The 24,027-nt window shown below is 45.8% G+C and overlaps 1 protein-coding gene across 4 annotated transcripts in view; it reads left to right on the top strand.

Moving 5' to 3' along the window:
* GABRA2 (gamma-aminobutyric acid type A receptor subunit alpha2) overlaps window positions 1–24,027 on the top strand; it is a 167,008-nt gene that overhangs the window by 102,739 nt on the left and 40,242 nt on the right. For 3 of the 4 annotated variants that reach the window (XR_336885.3, XM_027766800.1, XM_006164722.3), the window contains exon 7: window positions 1,312–1,464. Coding sequence is in view for 3 of the 4 variants with exons in the window: in XM_027766800.1 (XP_027622601.1) it covers window positions 1,312–1,464 (153 nt within the window). In the remaining variant the exon portion in view is untranslated. Of the gene's footprint in view, window positions 1–1,311; window positions 1,465–12,624; window positions 12,985–24,027 lie in introns of those variants that run through there. The other variant, XM_027766798.1, reaches the window with a different exon arrangement.

Raw genomic sequence — 24,027 nt, forward strand, 5'->3', positions numbered from 1 at the left:
AGTCCAAAAAGTCTGAGAAACACTGGCCTAAAATATACTACATATTAACTACATAATAAGTGTGTGTGTGTTCAGACCAGTTAGTTTTTTGTTGCTTTTTGAGGTTTTTGCCATAGGGCGCGTGCGCTTGCTGGAGACACAGAGACAGAGGGAACGTGAGACATCATCTCCCTTTCCCCTGGTCCAGAATATGGCCAGGCCACAATCCCTTCTCCTCCGTTCTCCTCCTGGGATTTTGAGCACTCACACAGCTGCCAGGTCCAGGACTCAAACCATGGTCGGCCGTGTGAGGGTCCAGCACCTTAACCACCACACTGCCTGCTGGCTCCAACCAGTCAGTTTTAACATTTACCCTCAAACAAGTACGTTCCCCAGTTTTCTCACTCTTTTCTCGATGATCTAGTTACTTTATGAGAGTTCAGGTCCTGGTTGCTGGATAATTACTACTGACCGGTGTGGAAAGCTGAGTCCCCCGCTAAGGGCCACCTTTATCTAAGAAAACAGCAGCTTTGCGGACTCATTACTCTCCTGTGGCATAGTTAAAATTAGGGTATAGGGAGCTGGCGGGTGGCATGGTGGATGGGGGCCCTGGACTCCCACATGGCTGACCATGGTTCGAGTCTTGGACCTGGTGGCTTGCTTTCTCACTTTCTCTTTCTCTCTCTCTGTCTTTCTGGTCAAATTAAAAAAAAATGAAATGAATGAATAAATAAAATTAAATAAATAATTCTTTTAAAAATAAATAAATAAATAAAATTAGGGTACAGAAAGCAAGGTGGAGATGAGAATCAGGCAGCACCCACCGAAGCCAGGAGGGCAGAGGACAGTGAGAAAGCCAGAGGTGATGGGGTCAAGTGACTGCTCGGGGCCAGAAGACGAGCGTTGGGGATGTGACCATGTGACCAGGGATGAACACGCCACAGAGTCAGAGCACACTGAGTTAGAACAGAGCAGGGACTCTGGGTTCGGACCACTCGGAGGGGGACCTGAGCAAGTAAGAAAATCTGCTAGCAGGGAGCCCATGCCAGTTCCACGAGTCTGTGATCAGTCAGTCGGTTCCACCTGGAGAGAATACCCAGTACCGTGTCTCAGCACAGGCCCTGCAGGTTTCTGAGCAGTATTAAAGATATCTTTTATTAAAAATACTTGTGCTTTACTAATTAGGCACTTACAGGTGACACAGGCTTGTTGACAAATGTAATGAATTTTATATTTTGGAAAACCAGGATCTGTTTTACTTCATCTCTTTCATTTCCAAAATGTTCCACCTGTTCACTACTGCAGTTCCTTAATCTCCTTCACATCTTCCAGGTGAATATACAGTGATGACAGCTCATTTCCACTTGAAAAGAAAAATCGGGTACTTTGTGATTCAGACATACCTGCCCTGCATCATGACTGTCATTCTCTCCCAAGTGTCATTCTGGCTCAACCGGGAGTCCGTGCCTGCAAGGACTGTGTTTGGTGAGTGGATAACCGCGCGCTCCGTAGCCCACATGCTCCGTGCATTTCCCGCTTTCTAAAGGACCCTCTCATGGTGCTCACATCCCTTGGTTCCACGCGGGACAGGGAGCATTATTTCCACCTTCCAAATGAGGACCTCAGGCTCGGACGTCACGTGCAGAGGCGGGGCCACCCTGCCTGTAAAGGCCACACAGCACTGCCGTAGCCTGGAGCCCGTCGAGGCTTCTTCCCGCCAGGTCGTGTTGCTCACCAGCATTTCACCGTGAACGCTCTTGGAGGTCACTTTTGAGAATAGCAGTGCCAGGTATCTAGGCCTTCTACATTTTTGTGTTTATGTTTGTGGATGAAGAAAGATGGCCTGGGGACCAGCAGTTGGCATAATGGCTATGTCGCTGGACTCCCATGTAGTCAGCTGTGGTTTGAGTCCCGGACCTGGTGGCTTAAATTCACACCGGGCGCGTGTGCGTGCGTGCCCAAGATCCCGAGAGGAGAATGGAGGAGAAGGGATTGCGGCGTGGCCATCCCCCCTGGGGAGTGATTTCTTGCTTTCTATCTTTCTGTCTCTTTCTGTCTTTCTGGAGAGTGCACGCACCCTACAGCAAAAACCTCTCCAAAAAGAAAGAGAGAGAGAGAGAGAGAGAGAGAGAGAGAGATATGGAGAGAGATGGCCTTAATACTTAGAGAAGGAGGGAAGAGGAAAGGGAGAATCGTTCGCCCCTTTTAGCGTGCTGGGCTTCCTGAGTGCAGTCATGCTGGGGGCTTTGGTCTCTGCATTCGGATGTATGAACTCAGCTGAGCACATTTTGTAACAAAACAGATGGCTTTTGTGTGTTTGGCCCACCCATTCATTTAGGAGAGTTTTATTGGGAACCGATCCTGCCAGGTACTGCACTAGGCCCTAGAGAGGCAAATACCGACCAGTATAGCCCGACTTAGTACCATATCTGGCTTGCTATAGTGGCCGCCACAGGACAACCAGAGTGGACATGCTCTTCCCAGATACAGGGAAGACAGAAGGACGGCCAGCGGTTACAGACAGCTGGAACTGAGTGGGTGAGTAGCCCAGTTAACATCTGGGCTCAGTCTTAAAGGACCAGCAGAAGCTCTCCAGACAGATGGGATGGGACAAAAACCCAACGCCAACAGCACAGACACAAACTTAAGGGACGAAGGAGTGTGATGTGCAGGGGTCGTGAGCTACTGCAGTGCCGGGGGCGACAGGGAGAAGTGTACTTTGTGTTCTAGGTGGGAAGGGCTGTGTCGCTCACATGAATAAAATGTGTGTTTGTCTTCTAAGGTATAAGGCACGTTATATGTCTGTTGATTGCACACGTATGATGAACACATAAAAAGCTGCACATGTGCAGTGTAGCAACTCGGTATATTTCGGAATTGTCGTAAATGTGAAACCGTCACGACTGTCCAGGCCTTCAACACATCTATCATCTCCCAAGGTCTCCTCTCACCCTCTTTTTCATTAGCCGTGGTGTGTGCATGTGCGTGTGTGTGCGTGTACGTGTGTGTGTGCATGTGTTCTCTACGGACGCTCACGTAAGGTCTACCGCCTTAGCAAATAGAGTATCCACAGTATTGTGAACTGTAGGCACTAGGCTGTAGATCTCCAGAAATTATTGATCTTGGGTAATTAGAACTGTTCTTTTCATTATTAATTTGACCCTATGTGTATATTTGAACTCTATGTTCTTTTTGCAGAGAATAAATTGGAGGAGGGCAGTGATTAGTAGGAAGAAACCTTAGGAGGCTACTGACGTAGTGTGGGTGAGATATGAATAGTTTATTCTAAAAGGAGACCAGGACAACAAACGAAAAGAGACAGGGAGTTGATAAACATATATAGCAACTACAGAACACAGTATAATTTCTGATAATATTTAGTTTTATTTTTCTCTTGGATACATTAAATGGATAATATTGCCATTAATAAAAGCAAAGGAAGAAAGAGGAAAAGTAGGAAAAGTTCATGTTAATGTGGTTTGAGGGAATAGATTTTGAAGTTACCTGGAATATCCGTTTGACGAACACAGTGGACAAACGGAAACAAGTATATGGAACACCGATGAATCGCAGGGCCTGTTGATAAATATGAGAACCACTGACAGATAATAGAACTTGCAAAAATAAATTTATCTCATGAATAAATTAGGTGGGCGAGAACAGATGATGGAATCAATAAAAATATTAAAATTGCAGAATTTAGGGAATAAAAAGGCATTGGATGGATCATAAAATTAAAGCAGAAACTAGGAGGCAGCAATGTTCTAAAAGGGGAAATCGTCGAATTTCAATCTCTGTGTCTCTCTCTCTCTCTCTCTCCCTCTCTCTCACACACAGCTGTTTTGGGTGTCTAGTATCAAATGTATATAAAAAATGTCTAAAAGGTGTTGAGTAAACTTGAAAAGTAGAACATTACACTAATGAATTAAATGAGAAAAATTGCTTTAGAGTAAAACGAGGTTGAAGTGAGAATAGGAAGTGAGGCCGGGAAGGAGCTGGGGATGCACCAGATTCGAAGGCGAAAGAAGGGATTCGGTACCTGGGAGAGGAGTGAGTCAGCCCCCTCGCCATTAGTACATGACCGTTACAGGGACAGTCCAGCAGCACGCGGAGAGGTGTGTTCCATACTTCTTTACTTCGTTTTTGCCCATGCGGTAAATGATCTGATCTCCCCCTTATTGGGCAGGAGGGTGATGCATCTACACGTGTGGTGTTTTCCTCACGCTGATGGGTCTGGGACACAAACTGTGCAGCCTGCCACTCGGCATCCAACCACCTTACCCGTCATGCCATGGGGTGGCACCGCATCTCCCTTTTAAAGAGACAACAAAGGGCCGGCAGATGGCGTGATGGTTAAGGTTGCTGGACTCCCACGTAGCTGACCGCGGTTCGAGTCCCATAGCTGGCGGCTTACTTCTCTCTCTCTCTCTCTCTTTCTCTCTCTCTCTCTCTCTGTGTGCATGTGGCATGTGTCTCACTCTGTTTCTGTCTGGTCAAATTTAAAATAAAGACTAAATAAAGTTTAAAGAGACAATAAAGACTCTAAAGTTTTGGGTATCTTATTCAAGTTCATGAAGCTTAAATTCCTTCAACCTTTTCTTCTTCATAACTCTTAAGAAGAAGAGGTCAAGAAACTAACTTTTAAGATACGGAAGAGAGAGGGGTTTCTGATGAGTAATTAGGTAAAGCAAGTACTCAGGCTGGGTTGCGTTGCTAGAAAGCAGGAAACCTGCCCCTCCAACGTAGAATACAAGGGCCCAGCGTGGCCTTGGTTGGTACTTTGCTTTCGTTCCAAGTCTTTGCCTGTGTCATAGCACACCATTTTTTTTCATCTTGGAAAAGGTCTTCCATTATTACAGTACTGAAGGAACAAGCTTGCTTCGAAATCATACCACTAACTATAAACATGATCTAAACTGTAAATAACCTCAAGAAATAAGGTAAAGATTTAAAATTACAAGCAAGTTGAGTGGGATTAATAGCACAATGTGTTTGCAGACAGTTTGGGACAGCTTTGGAAAGAACTAAGTAAGCACTGTGGACCTTGGGAATAAGGGAGGGAGAAGAGGAGAGGATGAAGAAGAAGGTAAAGAGAGGGGTTTTTCTTTTAAAATGTATATTCCCATATGTAAAAGTAAAAACTAAATTAAGAATGAAATTGAAACCTGAATACATCTGCCAAATCGAACTTAATTTGGATGGATCACGTCCGTCTGTTGTTCTGCTGTCATCTTGTTTTCCTTGCATCACTGTGATCTGTTTGTTCTATTCTGTGGTATCACAGCACAATGCAAGGAGTTAATATGGCACTATCGACGTTATTTTTCAAATGCATTTCTTATTTAACTTTTCGAGCCCAGTGAAGAAGTTGATAGTTTTCATAACTCGAAATTGATTTATACAGAAAAATGCAAAACTTCTGATCTTTTAAAAGCTTTGTATTTAAGAAGCAAATACCGACACCAAATCTAGCAATTAAATGTAGGTCACATAGTAGGATTTTGTAGAAAGTTCCTTTAGAATAATGATCCACAGTTTGCAGTACGAAGTACATATGATATATTGATGCATAGTGTCACCTGTTAATGCATGGAAGAGTTCTAGAAAGCTTCACTTCCATCATTTTCTTATGGTGTGTTGCAAATGTCCACATTGTGCTGATCTCATTTCCTCATGGTTACAATATGTCCTTATCAATGGCGGATAAGTTCCACAACCCTCAGCAGATGCCTGAAACTATGCATAGTACCAAACCCTGCGTATACTGTGGTTTTTCTAGCATACATACTCTTGGTAAAGATTAATTTATAAATTAGATACAGCAAGAGATTAACAACAATAACTAAAAAAAAATGAATTACAACAATATACTTTAATAAAAAGTTATGCAAGGACAAACTAAGTCCAAACCCAGTGGTGGGAAGAGAATAATAAAAATTAGAACAGAGATGAAAAAAGTAGAGAATCCAAAAAAAAAAAAAGAGAGAGTATGTCGACAAAACTAAAAGTTTGTTCTTTGAAAATGTTGGCAAAATTGGCAGACCTTAGCTATATTAATAAAAACGAGAGAATGCTCAAATACTAAAATCAGAAGTAAAGGTGGGAATATTACTACTAACCTTACAGAAATTAAAAGGATTTTAAGACCACAATATGACAATAGTGCACCAACAAATTAGGTAATCTTGATAAGATGGATATATTTCCTAGGGAAAAGAAAAGACACGAATGAACAAACCTGACTGAAAAAGCAATACAAAATCTCTAAGTAAAGAGATTCAATGAGCAATCAAAAACATCACAACAAAGAAAAGACAGCTCCAGTGGTGAATTCTACTTCGAGAAGAATTAACACCAATCACCTTCAAAATCTCTCCAAAAATAGAAAATAAAAGAATGCTTCCTAACACAGTATATGGGGACAGCATTAGTCTAATATCAAAGGCAGACAAAGACACCACCACCACAACAACAACAACAAACTCCTCAGGTCAAACCTCTTATGAATATCGATGCAAATGTCCTCAACAACATGCTAGTAAAGTCAATCCAACCACACGTTACAAAAATAACTATGACCAAATGGGACTTATCCCAGCTATATGAGGATGGTCCAAAATAAGTAATGTAATCAATGTTAGATGCCACATCAGTAAAACACCAGGGAGAGAAAAGCAGACAAAGTACTCAGAGTGCATGACCATCTAAATAGATTCAGAAAAAGCATTTGAAAAGATTTAACAACTTTTTTTTGATAAAAGCAATCAGACAATTAGGCATACAAAAAGCTTCCTCAACAAGTAAAAGGATGTTTCTGAAAACCCACAGCTCACATTCTACTAGATGGTGTAAGTCTGAAAATTTTCTCCAGGAACAAGGAAAAGTCCTCTTTACCACTGTTACTCACATTGAGCCTGAAGTTCTAACCAGAGAAATTGGTGAAGAAAATAATGACAAGACTTAAGATTTGGGAAAGAAAGAAAGAAACGTTCTCTATTTGTAAATTTTATGTATCTGTGTGTGTGTGTGTGTGTGTGTGTGTGTGTGTGTGTGTTTGTATGTGTGTAGTGATGGTTTGCCTCACAATTTTTTGACTTGACTATGGTGCAAAAGCTGTCCACATTCAGTAGAAATCATAACCCCATTGTAATTCAAGGGACTTACGGCTTGTCACAGTTTCAGCTTATACTGTATTTTAATGTATGCTATTTTTAACTTATGATGGATTTATCAGGATGTCATTCCACTGTAAGTCAATGAGTACCTGCATATATGTATACCAAAAGATTAATCAATATAGAAGAGCATGAGGGCTAGAAAAACAAGCTCAATAGTGTTGCGGAACACAAGATCAAGATCGTGCACAAAAATCAGCTTGATTGTCTACACCAGCAACGAAAAATTTATCAGAAGACGTTATCAAAAGAGGTGTGTGGTGTTTGCTTCAAAACCTATCAAAAATTTAATGGTCTTTTTGGCAGAAATGCAGCTGGTCCCAAAATTCATATGGAATTATAAGGGACTGGAAATGGTGAAAACAATTTTTAAAAAGAATATTAAAACTTATTACAAAGTAACAGTAATAATAACAGTGTAGTATGGATGTAAGAACAGACATATGGACCAGTGGAACAGACTTGAGAGTCCAGAAATAAACAAAAACACATATGGGCCAGTTGATACCCAACAAGGGTACCAAGACCATGTGATGGGGAAAGATCAGTCTGTTTAATAAATGGTGCTAGGACAACAGGACCACCACATCTGAAAGAATGAAGTTGGACCCACACCTCATTGTAAATGCAGCAGTTAACTCAAATGGATCAAAAATCTAAATACGTATAACATCTAAGACTATAAAACGGTTAGAAAAAACAGAGAGTGAAAATTTTGGTTTGATGTCAAAAGCACAGCGCACCCAAAAACATTACAAGACAAAAGAAAAATAATAAATGGGATTTTATTCACATTTACGATGTGCATCAAGACACTATAAACAATGTGAAAAGACAACCTATAGAATGGGAGAAAATGTTTGTAAATAATACATCTGATAAGAGTTTAATATCCTCGATATATAAAATAACACTTCCTCAAAAACAAAACTTAGGGAATTCAAGTTTTAAAATTGGGAGAGGGTCCAGATGATGGCACGGTGGTAAATAGTGATGCTCTACAAGGCACCCCTACATGGAAATGCTCCCAGTGTAAGTCCAGGGAGCTCCCCAAGCATGCCATGCCAAGCACATGCTTACCCATTCCCTGGGTCTGGCTAAAGGGCGAAGAGGGATTGCAGTGTCAAGACCCCTGTCTCTTTTTTTTCTCTCTCCATCTCTTTTGGTCATAGAGGACATAAATCTATATTTTTTTAATTGGCAAAAATTCAAATAGACTTTTTTTTTTTCAAAAGAAGCATTGAAGGGAACCAGCAGTTAGCGTAATGGCTATGTCGCTGGACTCCCACGTAGTCGACCGTGGTTCGTGTCCCAGACCCGGTAGCTTAAAACTCACGCCGGGCGCGTGTGCGTGCGTGCCCAAGATCCCGAGAGGAGAATGGAGGAGAAGGGATTGCGGCGTGACCATCCCCCCTGGGGGGTGATTTCTCGCTTTCTGTCTCTATGTCTCTCTCTGTCTGTCTGGCGAGCGCACGCGCCCTATAGTGAAAATTTCTAAAAGAAAAAAGAAGCATTGAAGTGACAGGCAAGCACATAAAATTATGTGTCACATCACTGCTTAATAAGGAACTACAAATACAAACCACAGAGAGATCCCTTTTATGCCCACTAGGATGGTTTTCACTGTAGGGCATGTGTGCTCACCAGAGAGAGAGAGAGAGAGGGATAGTGAGAAATCACCCCCAGGGCGTGAGTGGCCATGCTGCAATCCATTCTCCTCCAGTCTGCTCTTAGGGTGTTAGGCGTGGGCTATAGAATTTTTTTGATAAAAGAAAAATAGTAAAGTGTTGGCGAGGATGTGGAGACATAAGAGCCCTTGTGTGTTGCTGGTGGGAATTTAGCATGGTAGTCCACTGTAGAGAGCACCTCGGCAGTTCCTCACAAACTTAAAGAATTGCTACAGTGTGGATGAACCTTGAAAACATTACACTCCGTGAGAGAAACCAGATGAAGGTCACATATTGCATGATTCCTTTTACGCAAGTAATCCAGCATAGACAAATCCTTAGAGATAGAAAGCAATTTTGTGGTTTCCAGTGGAGAGGGCAGGGGAAACAAGGAGTGATTCGTAAATGGGGACAGGGCATTCTGGGATGAAGAAGCATCCCTGGGAAAAGAGCATATTGTGTGAGGGAAATGACAAAAATTTCATAGTGTAAGTCACACAGATCGGTATTTTAAAGAAAACTCTCCCTGTGCAAGTACAGAGGAGAGGTAACCAGATGAATAAGTATTTCACTTTGAATCAACAGAAGGTGTTAGCATGAAGGTTACAAAGTTTAACTATAAAACATGTTTTTAAAGATTGGTGGGCTGGACTTAATAGCCTAGTGGTTAGGGAGCCGGATCTCACATGGCCAACTGTAGTTTGAATACGGGCTTAGTCCACACCCTCCATCCATCCTTCACTGTTTTCTGCTTCCTTTTGAGGGTGAACGTCTCAGCGGACTGACACACAGCAGTTACCTCTGCAAAGTTCTACCGTCTCTACCTTTCTCGCTCTGAATTCACAGTCAGCTTTACTGTTTCTACCCTGGTGGGAGGTCATTAAATTATCTGCCATCCCCCTGGTCCAAAGCTTTATGTGGTGGGTGATCTGCCCAAGTAAAAATAAACTTCTACAGTTAAGAAACCCATATGCTCTGAGAGATTGATGTCAAATGTTTCACCCTTCAAGGTCTCTGTGGCCTTCATGCTGTGAATAGAAGAAGAAAACAGAGCCAACTGGAAGGAGGCAGCGAAGCTGAAATTAGAACATGCCCTTGATATTACACTGTTCCATTATATTGGGTTTTATCAGTTTTTTTTTTTATTTTTGTATATTGCACTTAGTTTGTGGTTCTGCAGAGCCAGCCTGATGTCTTCAGAGATATTATTCAAAGGGGCTGCCCTTGTAGCTTGCAGTGATGAAAGGCTCCTTTGACTTCTGTCTCGTGTTCTTGCCCTCCCGTTCCACCCCAGCAGGTCCTGGGCACCTGTTGGTCAGTGCTTCTCTAGGTGTGTGGGTTACAACGTCCCTGCACAACACACAAACACAGCCCGTGTGGAGGTGGCTGCTCCCTGTTGGCATAGGAAAGCGCTCAGGAAAACTGCGAACCTCTTCCCCCCCCCACCCCCCGCCCCGTGGTGTGCCTTTAAAGCTACCGACAGTAGAAAAGCATCCACAACATCTTGTGCATGCCTTGTTTTGTGACACGTGGCATGCACTTCGTGAAATTGTAGCTTATCGTCCTTCCAGTCGTTTAATATTCTTCAGAACTGTATGTAAAACTGTGAGGGACTTGCCAACGATTGTTTCTATATTTGAAGCCAAACCACGCTTGGAATTTTGCATAAGCCTGTATAAAGTGTGTCCTTGTATTGTGTCTGCTATATTCAGTATAGGAGAGACAGTTCTTTCTATTAAAACTAAAATTACACAATAAACATCCGTTGGTGCGTAGGTGTTCGGTAAGAATTCAGAGTTCAGATGTTTTCTGTTGTGTGCGAAGGTCAAGGCAGGTACAAGGCTGTGCGCTGCTTACCTGAGATGAATTGTAGAAAGTTAAAACGTTGTGTGTGGATTGATCATTTCTTTCCTTAATTTCCACAGATTTCTGAGATTCAGGGTGGCTTGAATATATAAGCAATTATTGTTTGTTTGTTTAAAGTAAAAAAAAAAAAAAAAGTCGGGGCCAGCAGGTGGCGTGGTGGTTCAGGTGCTGGTACCATATGCCAGTTCCACGGTTGTAAGTCACAATGGGTGCGTGTGCACCTACGCCCCAAATCCGGAACAGAGAATGGAGAAGGGATTGTGGTGTGGCCATCCCTGCTGGGGGGATGATTTCTCACTTTCCTTCTCTCTCTGCTTCTTTATGGTAGACGCACATAACCTATGGCCAAAAAACAAAACAAACAGAAACAACTGCAGCGATACACCACCAGGAGGTGACGCAAGACTGTCTGAGCAGCACCGTGGGCAGCGGGCAGTCTCTTGCAGTCTTTCTGATTCGGCATGCTTAGCGTGTGGTTTTCATAGGCTGATAAGGCTGTGGGTACTCCAGCCGTCAGGTGCATAGTCCCGGAAATGGGAAGAAGTGGGCAAAGACAGCTGAAAGACCCACTGAGCTCTTCATTTATAGCAGGCTTTCCTAGAATCCCCTCCCAATAACTGCTGCGTATTGTTAGCCCACCTGGGTGTTATTAGTGGGGAGTCTGAGCAGTTCTCATCCTCGCTAAATTCTAATTTGTAGTCTGTATGTGAGGTTGATAGCTAGTGGCTTCTGCCACAACAAGAAGAAAACAGCTGTTCGCTCTGAAGGCCATAAAGTAATTCAAAGCAGGAATCTGGGCTCAACATTACTTGGTTCAGAACCTGGCTCTGGTACTATCGAACAGAGCGACTTCTGCCAAGTTTCCTAACCCCTCTGGACCCCCATTCCTCCATAAAATTAGGTTAATGATAATACCGTCCTCGTAAGAGTGTAAGAAATTAAGACCCAGACACTTCTGTGCGCGCACACTCCCATTCATGCAGCTATGGAGCACACAGTCCAGGTATGCACACGTGCTAAATGCTAGGTAAACGTGCTCTTATTGCTACTCTTATCTGATGCCTAATTCTCTCCTGTTGTCAAGGAACGTGTAAAGAAAGCATGGCTGGAATTTGCTTTTGTTTGCGTAATAGTAATCACAGCAGAATGGCCTCTTTCAGAAGCTATGAACCCTATAATCGTCTGGTGAAGAGGGGTCTGGGCAGAAATCCAGCTTCTTTGACATCATAGCATCAGTTTGGCTTTGTTTGAAGGGAATTTGGGACTCTCTGGCATTCCTTTAGGTAAGCAGCATATGGGAGTGTGGGTTCAGTTTCAGGCAAGGCTCCTTCAGGTGTGGGAGAATGAAACGCAACTCGAGTTCTCTTACCTTCTCTGTTCGCGTCATCCTTATCAACCACGACGTCGTGTACGTCATCAGAAACGGCACCCCAGGGGCGCGGCCCATCTCCACATTCCACAGTAGAGTCTTACTGGTCAGCCATGGGTCCTGTGCTTGTCACAGAATTACCATGGCCACTTACACAGTCATCAGCAGGCTCGGGTCACAGCCCCTCCTTGAGCCAGCGAGTGTTGTCAAACCCCCTCACAGTGGTGCAGGAGAAGCCGGCTGAAGGAGAGGAGAATTAGGGCCTGCCCTCAGAAGGCAGCAGGTGGCGTGGTGGTTAAGGTGCTGGACACTCCCACATAGCCGAACATGGTTTGAGTCCTGGACCTGGTGGCTTGCTTTCTCACTTTCCCTCTCTCTCTCTCTCTGTGTGTGTGTGTGTGTGTGTGTGTGTGTGTGTGTTTCTTTCTGGTCAAATTAAAATAAATGAATGAATAAATAAAATTAAATAAAAGAATTTTAAAAAACACAGGTTTTTTTTTTTTAAAGAAGGCAGTCGCTGACCTCGCACCTCAGGTGCTACTCCTCTACCTCATTTGTATCTCATTAGCTCTGACAATGACCTGGATTTCCACTTCACTGAGAGAACTGAAGCAGCTGGAAGAGGACCTCCTAGAATCCCACAGCCTCGTCTGTCCGAGCGCCTGCTCCCGGCTGCTTGGCCTCCTTGTCTCCACATACCCCGGCTCTTCTCCCCTAGCACCAGAACACGACCTTCCCCACCTGCACAAACACAACTCCAGCAGCCCTCCCCCTCAGCCATCAGTGTCGGGTCCTTCATGCCTAGCAGAAAGACCTTATGGCACCGAGCTCCCCTGAGCGCTGAGACTTGGCTGCTGCCGCGTTTCCTTGCTCTCTTTCCGGAGTTTGCTGTGGCTACCATGCCCGCGTTCTCCTCCCAGGACCTCTCAGACCCACGGAGCTTTTGTCTTACTACTCTACCAGGACCGTTCCTGCCAACGTTCTCCACTCTGAAATGCAATGGCCCTGTTCTCAGATCAGCCTTTCATACTTGACCAATCAGTGGCCTTGATGGGGTACAGCCCTCCCACCCGCCTTTGTTCAGCAATAAGGCGTGCTCTGTGGAGTGACCTCTCGCTCCCATGCCTTCTGAGTGTCTTGCTGGTTCCTGCTCCTCCCTCGGCTTCTTACCTGTCAGAGGCCTTCAGGCTCCCTGCTTAGCCATGATCTTCTCTTCCTGTTCTTTCTCTCTCAGTGACCTGAGCCTTCACTGGGCCTTACCACCATGCTCATGTGCTAATTACCAAGCTTCCGGCCAGACAGCTCTCGACATCAGCCGCCTGCCTTGCAACCTCACATGGCTATCCAGCGGGCGCACTCTGAGTGCACGAGCTCAGCTGCCCGTCTTCCTCCTCCAGCCTCCTCATACCCTAGACTGAGCTGCCGTGGTCTCCCCCTGGATTCCTGCACGTCCTAACCTGTCTGGGCTGCTATTACAAAACACCGGAGATCAGGTGGCTTAAGCAATAGAAATTTCTTTTTTTAATGTTTTTAAAGTTTTGTTATTACTTTTAGGTTTTTGCCATAGGGCATGTGCACTTGCTGGAGACACAGAAAGGAAAAGTGAGAAATCTCGCTCCAAGACGGATGGCCGTACTGCAGTTGGTCCTCCATTCTCCTCCTGAGATTTTGGGCATGCACGCACACGTGTCCGGTGTGAGTTTCAAGGCACCAAGTCCAAGACTTGAACTGGAGGTGGCCATGTGGTAGTCCAGTGCCTTAACAGCCACGGCAGTTACTGGTACCAGAGATGGATTTTTAATATAGTTCTGGAGACTAGATATCTGTGATCAAGAAACAGCAGGGTCATTTGCTGGGGAAGGCTCTCAGCCTGGCCTACAGATGACCACCTTCTCAGCGTATCCTCACAGGGTCTTTCCTTGGGGATGTGTGTGCGTGTGTGTGTGTGTGTGTGCAGAAAGAAAGAGTGGGAGGGAACCAGCAGTTAGCGTAATGGCTATGTCGCTGGACTCTCACGTAGTTGACCGCGGTTCGCCTCCCGGACCCGGTAGCTTAAAACTCATGCCGGGCGCGTGTGCGTGTGTGCCCAAGATCCCGAGAGGAGAATGGAGGAGAAGGGATTGTGGTGTGACCATCCCCCCTGGGGGGTGATTTCTTGCTTTCTGTCTCTCTCTCTGTCTGGCAAGCGCACGCGCCCTATAGCGAAAATCTCTCCAAAAAAAAAAAAAGAAAGAAAGCGTGTGACAAGGAGCCCTCTGGTGTCTCTTCTTACGAGGACACTAGTCTATTGGATCCAGACCCCATATCCAGCCTCAATTACCACCTCATTTAATTACGTCATTAGAGGTCCCCTCTCCAGACTAGCCACTTCAGGACTTCGCCGTGTGAGTTCAGTCCAGAGCACTTGCTAGACTCTTCCTGACTCATCCTACCTGTGTGGAAGCCGTGTCAGAGTCAGAGTGTAAGACAGGGTGTATCACTTCCGTGCTCCACACCATCGACCGTCTCCCCAGTATACTCACAGTGAAAGCCAGGGGCCCTTCTGAAAGCCCCATTCCTTGTGTGGGCCGAGCTCTCTTCCCCTCCAAACTCAAGTGCTCTGCCCTTCCACCCTGCCCCTAGCATCTGCACCGGCTCCTTACCCCACCCCACGGACAAGCCTGACACCCACCTAGCAGCTCTGTGGGTCCCTCCGCCCCAGCTCCCTCTCCCAGACATCTGCATGGCTCCCTCCTGCACTTCCTCGGACTCTTCCCAATCGGGTCTCCACATAGTGGCTTACCTGATACCCTGCCTTAGAGTTGCCAACTGTGGCCAGCCGTGGTGGTCCAGGTAGTAGGCACTGCTGAGTGATGATGGCGGCCATGTGGAAGGTCCCAGGTTCTCGTCCCGAGCCTACTGGAACGTGCCTTTGTGCACACCCATGGTCCTGGCCGGCTGCAGGGCTGGGGACGGAATCACGGCATGACGGCTCTGTCGAGGGTGCCCGCCCCCTCATGTGAGGGAGTAAATGCACTTTAAAGAACAAAATTGCAAATTGCCTTCCCAGTTCCACCTCTTCTGCTCTGTTGGCCCTACTCTTTTCCCCCTTCATTGGGTTATCTTCCAACATTCTGCAGAAAAACGTTTTCTTTAGATTCTACCTCCCCCACTAGAATTTAAATTTCAGGAAAGCAAGAATTTTCATCTCTCTCTCATTTTTTTTTTGTGATTAGACTAGAAAAGTGCCCAGTACATAATAGGTCCTCAATAAATATGTGTTAACAGAATTGATTGATGCTTTCTGGAGAAGAAAAAAGGGCGATTTCTACCCCTTCAGTATAAGAAAATTATAATGACTATGGATTATAGTATTCTGTAAAGTAAAATCATACAGCTATTAATTCTTAGAATTAATCATTGGTTTCCTCAGAGTGGCGGGACAGCCTGGCATGTGTGGTATGTCTTGTATAATAGCAGTAATGAGTCCGATCTTTAAGGGGGGAGAAGATTCTCCTTTCTGTAACAGTAGAAAGCAGAAATTGTCCTAGCATAAGTTCACATAATAAAATGTCAAAGTTCACTGCGAAATTTATATTTCAGCGTATAAAGACTTGAGTACATACATAGAAAGACATATTTTTGGGTAGGGATGTTAAAGAATTATTTATTTAATTGTATGTATTATTATTATTATTTAATTTCCCATAGGACACATGTGCTTACCAGAGAGAGACTTAGTGAGAAAGAGGGGGAAAGTGAGAAAGTCAGTTGCCAGGTCCGGGACTTGAACTGCAGTCAGCCCTGTGGGAGTCCAAGGCCCTAAACACCATGCCATCTGCTGGCTCTAGAATGAGGTTTTTAGAATAACATATTGATATGATTCTGCTCAGTATGGCTCTTTATATAGGAGAACATGTGGTTGCGATCTAAAAAACTAGACCCCAAAATGATGATAAACAGAGATGAAGGATTTTCCATGAGCAGATTTGATAATATAAAAGGACAGTGCTTAGACTCTAATACAGGCACGAGACAAATAAATAATGTGAAACGACTTTGGGGAGGCAGGTAGAGAGACGAGGCTAGGCAGACAGGTGCAGACATGGGCAGCGTCACGTGTGCACACCTACATGACCAGCAGCAGGTAAGTGTATACAGCGCTAGTTCAACAGGCGTTGGATTAGCAAGGCCAAACCCATACGCATAAAAGTGTATGCAGGCAGTTGGCCACAGGAAATGAGTTCTGAATCCGACAATGGTTGAATGGCTATTGGGAAACAATAGATAAATGTTATCCGTGGAGTACACGAGCCAGCCGTGGCGTTGAAAGGGAGCGCAGTGCACAGCGCCGCTGCCGATGCTGGCTGCGTGCTCTGGGGCTTCCCCGAGCCCCCTTCATTCTGGAGAGCTCCCCGGAAGAACTCACTAAAAGCTATAATCAACCGCCCCTGCTTATTGCAGGGAGAAGGTACAGACCAGTCACAGCTTCCGTTACCCTGTCTCCATGGAGTCACAGCTGGCATCGCTTTTCTGGGACTGATGTGTGACCACACACACACACACACACACACACACACACACACACGCAGGGAGGCCACTTGCATCTGGGAGTCCAGAGTCCTCCCCATGACTCTCTCACTTGGCAAGCGGACTGGTCGTGAATCCAGTGTCCGTTTCCAGCTCTTCAGAGTCTGAGCGGGTAGGACGTGACCCAGAACCCCATATCGCTCTCAGGCTGGCACAGGATCCCCGGCAAACAGAGCCACTCTACCCTAGCATGCTGTCCAAGGCCTAGAGATTACCTGCCGGGAGCTGAAGCCGAAGCCTGGACGTCTGTTCGGGTACGGTTTAAGTTCTTTTTCACACATTCAGTATACGTTGCAAAGCCAAGAGTGAGCGTCTAATTACACAGTATAATTTTAGGCTCTTCACACGCTCCTTCTTCCCTCCTGCCCTTACTGACACTGCTCTGCTCTTCTCCCCTTCCCTCACATCTCCTCCTCAATATTGGTCCTCCTCACCAGGATGTTCACTTAGTTATTTAAAGTTAAATGCATCTTATTTACAGCAACATTGGTGAATGATTGGTGCATGAAAACCAAACTTTGTATACTTCTAGAAAGCTGCACAAGAAATGACTCACATGGCTTCCGTGGGACCCAGCTAGGTCTCGTGTGAGGTCAGAACCTGGTACCGGGAAAGAACATCTCTCTACAGCCCTGGAGAAGCCAGAAGTCTCTTCATAATGCCATTATTGGGGCCAGCAGGTGGCGCGGAGGTTAAGGCACTACATCCCACATCGCCTGCTGAGTGGTTCAAGTCCTGAACCTGGTGGCTTGAAAAATCATGTTGGGCACACGTGCACGTATGCCCAAACTCTAAAAGGAGCCTAGTGTGGTCACCCCCGTTGGGGACAATTTCACACTTTCCCTCTCTCATCTCTGGCAAGTGCACGTGCCCTATAGCAAAAACTAAAAAATAATAATAGTGCTATTATTGTAGTATTTTTTAAAGAATCATCTATCTAATTATGTTATTATCATTTCTAATTTGACCAGAGACAGAGAGAAAGGGAGAGTGATAAAGCGAGCCACCAGGTCCAGGACTCGAACCCTGCTCAGCCATGTGGGAGTCCAGTGCCTTAACCACCACACCACCTGCTGGTCTGCCATTTCTGTAGTCTACCAAAGAGATAATCATGATCTGATATTTATATAGCTTTTCCTTTATTGTAGAACAGCTAGCAAGACTGAGTGCTTTATTATGCATTTGAAAGTATTTCACCAGGGAGGAAGAGCCCTTGCGTCAGGTTCCGCCTCCACGTCTAGCTTGAGCAGTTTGTAAGCCCTCTGTGAACTCTGGATTTTCCTTGCCATCCATAGATGTAAAACACATGCTGTCTACCTCTTAAGAATGCAAAGAGAAGGAGCCAGCAGGTGGTGTAGTGATCGAGAAGCAGGACTTCCACATGGCTGGCCATGTTCTAGTCCCAGACCTGGCGGCTTGAAAACCATGCTGGACGCATGTGCATGCATGCCTGAAACCCCAGGAGAAGAGTGGAGAAGGGATTGCAGTGTGACCATGCCTCTGTGGGCAGTTTTATCTCACTTTCCTCTCCATCTCTCTCTGGGCAAACATATATGCCCTATGGCAAAAACCTTAACAACGACAACAACAAAGACCGCTTTTTTTTTTTAATTTTATTTTTTTGAGAGGTTTTTCAATAGGCCTTGTGCACTTGCCAGAAAGAGAGAGAGACAGACAGCGAGAAATCACCTCCCGGGGGGATGGCCACGCCACAATTCCTTCTCCATTCTTCTCTTGGGATCTTGGGCATGCATGCACATGTTCCCGGCGTGAGTTTAAGCCCCTGGGTCCAGGACTCGAACCGCAGTTGACTACATGGGAGTCCAGTGACATAGCCATTACACTAACTGCTGGTCCCCTTCATTTTAAATATATACCTTTATTGTTTTATTTATTCAGAAAGCACCAAGTTTCGGATATGGAATGCGATATGGATCCATGTGTGTGTGCGCATGCATGTGCGTGTGGGTGTGTGTGCGTGCGCATTTCTCCCTTGAATTCAGATTCTTTTATCCCAGGCTCATGATCTCAAGTTCTGCAAAGTCTCAACTACTTTCTATAATTTTGTAAAAGGCCATGTCTTCCTTTGATTTTATCTGATTAACTCGGAATACCATAGAGTGGGACGGAAGGCGGTGATGACTGGCTAGATGAGACAGAGACAGAGGTACAAACAGAGACATCATATATGCATATTCCTGTGTGCGTTTTTACATGTACATCTGTTAATATTTTTACTGATTATAAAAAGGTTGACTGGAAAATCAGGAGCTTTGGCAGGTCAGGCTTGCATCCTTGCACGACAGCCGTTGCCTGGAACTGAGCGGCACAGTCCTGCTTTAGAAATGCGTGCTCTAGTCAGCCGCGGCCCTCCGCACCCTCCGTGGCCCACCGACTCAGGGCGTCTTGCTCTGTGGCCTTTTGAGTCTGCAACTTCTAGGTTAGGACACACAGAGAGGAAAGGACCTTCCCCAAGAACTGGATAAAACAAAGGCAAGAAGGGGAGCGTCAGAAAGTCGCACCAGTGCGGCTTAAGCTTGTCCGAGCCAAAGAGCAGGTAGCCTTCGGTGGGCACATGGACGGCTTTCCCTGAGAAGCAGCGAGGGTGGCAGAAGGGCAGAGTACTTGGGTGGCAGCGGGGTGGAAATGAGCAGCGAACCCGGGCAGGAGGAGAGCAGTTTCTGCAGACCCGTTCCAGCTCCCTGTCTTGCATGAGCCTCGGGCTGCAGAGTGCTAACAGGAGGCGCACCTGGCCTCCCGGAGCTGACTTGGCAGCAGGCAGCACACGCTAATCAGACGCAAGCTGCCAGCCCCCGAGCTGCCCTCCTCCCCGTGCCTGCCGCATCTCACCCCGACAGCCCACTGCCAGCACGGTGATGGAGCAGAATGCATGAATCAGCCTTGGCCAGGGAGATGAGAGAGCCTTTCTGCTGCTCGTCTAACGGCAGGCTGGGAAGTTGCAGGAGTAGAGTGTCCTGGCTAAGGTGGACTCTTATCAACAGCTTTCTCCTCAGGGCGAGGACCTATGGGGAAAATGAAAAGCGCATGTTGTGGTTTTGTGGGTGATTTAATTTTGATTTTGACCAGGACAAATAACGATCACGTTGCCATTTAAGCCATGCGAGCAGGTCACTCACTCCCATGTCCAACTCTGGAATCTTTGTGGCAACAATGATGAGACATCATCTAAAACAGCATTTGTATCATGCACACTGTGTTAGGGACCTCGTGTGTAGTTATTACTTAAGTCTAAAAGAAAAAAAGAATCCCAGCTAGATAGGAAACAGTACTCCTCCTTTCCAGACAAGAACATTGAGACCCAGGACTGTTGAGTGTACTCCATTATCAAAGAGCAGGTCAGTAGCAACGAAGGAGCTTGACCCCCGAGCTCTGATGCACATGCTTCTCCTCTCTCTCTCTTTCTCCTCTCTCCTCTCCTCTCTCTCTCTCTCTCTCCTCTCTCTCTCTGCTGCATCCTTATGCCATCAAACTACTTTTTCTTTTTCTTTTAGAGCCTGGTGTCAGAAATATCCTGGGCAATTTCTTCCTACATGGATAATGTTCGTTTGAGAGTCAGGCATAGGTCAGCGCTCCAGGGAGCTGTCTGGACTGGATCCCCCCGGACAGCTGAACTGTCAGCCGCTGCCTATGCACTGGGTTCTTCGGAATCCTTGCTGCCGTCCGATGAGGGCACAGTGGCGGACACAGCCAAGTGGCTTTTCCAAGTTCACACCTGTCCAGGTGTCAATTTATGAGCAAAATTAACCCCGGGATTTAAAAGTATGGTTATTGGGGCTAGCAGGTGACACAGTGGTTAAGCACTGGACTCCCAAGTGGTTGACTGGAGTTCAAGTCCTGGACTCAGTGGCTTGAAATTCATAGGGGGCATGAGTGTGTTCATGCCCAGAATCCCAAGAGAAGCGGGGATTGTGGCATGGTCCTACCCTCTTGGGGGTGATTTCTCACTTTCTGTCTCTCTGTCTCTGTCTATCCAGCGAGTGCATGCGCCCTATAGAAAACAAAATCTCTTAAGAAAATACATATATTTATATATCTAGCTACTAACACAAGGATACTCTTGGTCATCAGAAATGCCCCTTAATCTGAGGGGAAGAATTGGATTCCTTGCTTTGACTCTGTTCTGTGAACCCATTTTTTAGTAACGTGCTTTGTCTTGGAACCCATCCATGAGAGCTTTGTAACTTTACAGAACATTCAGAGATTGGTGTTTCAACAGGGTAGCTTTTTGTTCTTGTTGTTTTACTTCATGCTTTGTGATCATACTTTTTGTTTTCCTCACGTAAGCTTTAAGATAACAAAGTAGAAAAGAAAGCCCTCGAGTTTACTATTTCGGCAGGCTTAGGTCATGGCTCTATAATGAAATATTTACTTTCAGTACAGCAAAATTTCAAGTGCATATTTATTCTTAGTTTCTTAACTCATAAAAAAAGAATATAAGCTATTATTTATTTTCAAATATGTTCTAGCCTTTCAAAGAAGTGATTTCCAGTTGGGTGATTTTTTTTGTGAAAAAAATGTGTAATAATGCATTATTCATCAGAAATAACATAATATCTCCCCAGTTGAATCACCTCAGGGAGCTATAAGAAATTACCCAAACTATTAACATTTCAACAGTCACCGTGCATTTTATGCAATGCAATTTACAAGATTGAAATAGAAAAAGGATTTGATAACAATGGGAGTTTATACAGGATAGGGTTTTCTTTTTTGTTTTTTTTTTTTTTTTTTTAGTTTTTGTTACAGGGGACGTGCACTCACCATACAGAGAGAAAGTGAGAATCCCCCCCAGAAGGGATAGCCGTACACCCAGGACCTGGGGCACACGTGTCTACATGCCCGGCATGTTTCCCAGCCCATCAGATTTGGGACTTGAACTGCGTAGTTGGCCTTGTGGGATCCAGCACCTTAAACTTCACACCACCCACTGGCCCCATAGGATAGGCTCTTCTGTGGTCTTTGGTTCTTTCATTGTCTTACTGTGGTGTTCCTGAGTACGTTATCCTATTTTAAACTCACGAACTTAGAATATGACTGTTCACTTAGCAGTAGCCACACCCTTCAATAAGGGAGCTGCCATGCAAGGTCCCAGAGCCATCGTTCTGGCAGCCAGAACCGGCCAGCCCTCCCTCACTGAGGACCTGCGGCTCCCCCGACCCACCTGCTGCAGGACGTGAGCCCTCCTGACCCACCTGCTGCAGGACGTGAGCCCCCCGCACCACCCCCTCGACGGCTGTATGTGAACCCCCCAACCCACCTGCTGCTGGACGTGAGCCCCCCCTGACCCACCTGCTGGACGTGAGCCCCTCACTGAGAATCTGCAGTTCCCCTGACCCACCTGCTGCAGGATGTGAGCCCCTCACTGAGGACCTGCGGCTCCCCCGACCCACCTGCTGCAGGACGTGAGCCCTCCTGACCCACCTGCTGCAGGACGTGAGCCCCCCGACCCACCTGCTGGACGTGAGCCCCGCCAGCGTCCTTGGAGATCACTCGTGTGTGACGGACATGACCTGATGGGTTGATTGATCTCACATCCTCGTGACACTGTGACTTCATCTGTGATGGCAGGCCATCAGATTATATCCTGTTAAGGGGCCGAGTCAGGTCTTTGTAGAAATACAGAGTGGTGTAGTTCAGTCATGCACAAATCCACTCTGAAAGGACCCTGGGCTCTGTTGGAACCAGAGAACTTAGGAGATGGCAGGCTCGTTTTCCTCTTTCTGTGAGTCACACAGTTCTTCCTCAGAGGGGAGATGAGTAACTAAGGTAAAATAGTGTCTCAGGCTTTTTCGGCATCACTTAAGCAGGGCAAGCTCTAAATGTCCTTTGATTTTTCTGAAGCCGCCACTAGATGGGACTCTGCTTCCTTGGTGTGGGTGCTCAGCTTCGTTAGCTGCAGTTTGGTTGGGGGGCGTTAATGAGCTCAGAAGTAACGGAGAGGCTGTAGAATTCTCTACTTGGCATGTTCCGTCTAAGGCATTTGCTCACATTTTGAATGTTCAGAAGCCTATAAGATGCGTATTCTCCTTCCCATTTTAGAGATGAAGTTACTGAGGCTCAGACAGAAAGAAGAGAAAGACAGCAAACTTGACATGTGCTGACATGTGTGTACCGGACACGTGTGTACTGGACACATGTGCTCTTACTCCACCTTGTGGGCAACCTAAAAAATAGACCATTTCCATTTTTTAAAGAATTCTTTGGTTTAACTTTATTTATTATTATCATCTTTCAGTTTGATCAGAGAGAGAGAGAAAGAGAGAGAGAGAGAGAGAGAGAAACAGAGAAAGCAAGCGGTCAGGACTTGAACCGCAGTCGGCCACATGGGAGTCCGGTGCCTGTAACCACCATGCCACCTGCTGGCCCTGAACCGTTCCCCTTTTCTAGCCCGGTGAAGGCTCTGAAGCTTAACAAGGTGGCACCGGTCCTGTGGCAGGAGCAGGGTCCCAACCCTGCCTGTCTTTAGTGCCTGGATTCTGTTGTTTGGTCTCGTCTGGTTTTTGTGTACCGCTACTTCGCAAGCAATGTAAACTCTTTCATTCATAATATGCCTTTACAGTGTGTAAATATGTGAAGGTCTGCTCCATCGACATGTGAGGGGTACGTCGAGGACCGTAAACCTACACAATCCAGGCGTAGAGGTGACTTTGAAGGCAGCTGCACTGAGAGGCAGCAGGAGAGTGCAGAGGTGGGCGTGGCCCGTCAGCTGCCCTGGTGTCCCTCACCTGCCCCATGCTAATGGCATAATCTTCACGGAGGGGTCCTGGGTCCGGGTCCGCAGCTCACTTAGCCTCCAGGCCCTTGTCTGCAAACCAGGAGAGCCATTTCTAACTCTAGGCCCTTCTGAGGATTCACAAGTGAATTCACGCAAGTTCTTAGAACACAGACAGGCGTGCAGTTAGTGCTGCTTTTGGTGGGCTTGTTTGTTTGCTTTTTAATGTTTTGCTATAAGGCGTGTACTCTCTCTGGAGAGAGACAGAGAGAGAGAGAGGCAGAAATCACACCCAGGGAGAGGGGGCAGCCACACTGCAATCCCTTCTCCTCCATTCTCCTCTCAGGGTGTGGGGCACCTACGCACATGGCAAGCTGGCCAGTCCAGAACTCGAACCACACAGCTGACCATGTGGAATCCAGCTCCCTCAACCACCACACATCTGCTGGCCTGAGTCGGTGCATCTAAGTCATGTTTTTTGTTATTCTACCTAGAGTGATGGAATAACATGAGATTTATGTGCGAAAGGCATTCATTTGTAATTTAAAAATTATGCTTATGTGTGTTTTTTAGTAATTCTCTATCTTCCGAGAGCTTACTGCGTTCTTATAGCTTCCTTTTTTTTTTTTTTTCCTTTTTTTGGGGGGGTTTTTTTTTTTTCTTTTGGGC

Source organism: Tupaia chinensis, unplaced genomic scaffold (genome assembly GCF_000334495.1).
Source record: "Tupaia chinensis unplaced genomic scaffold, TupChi_1.0 Scaffold143697_1, whole genome shotgun sequence".
Lineage (NCBI taxonomy): Eukaryota > Metazoa > Chordata > Mammalia > Scandentia > Tupaiidae > Tupaia > Tupaia belangeri.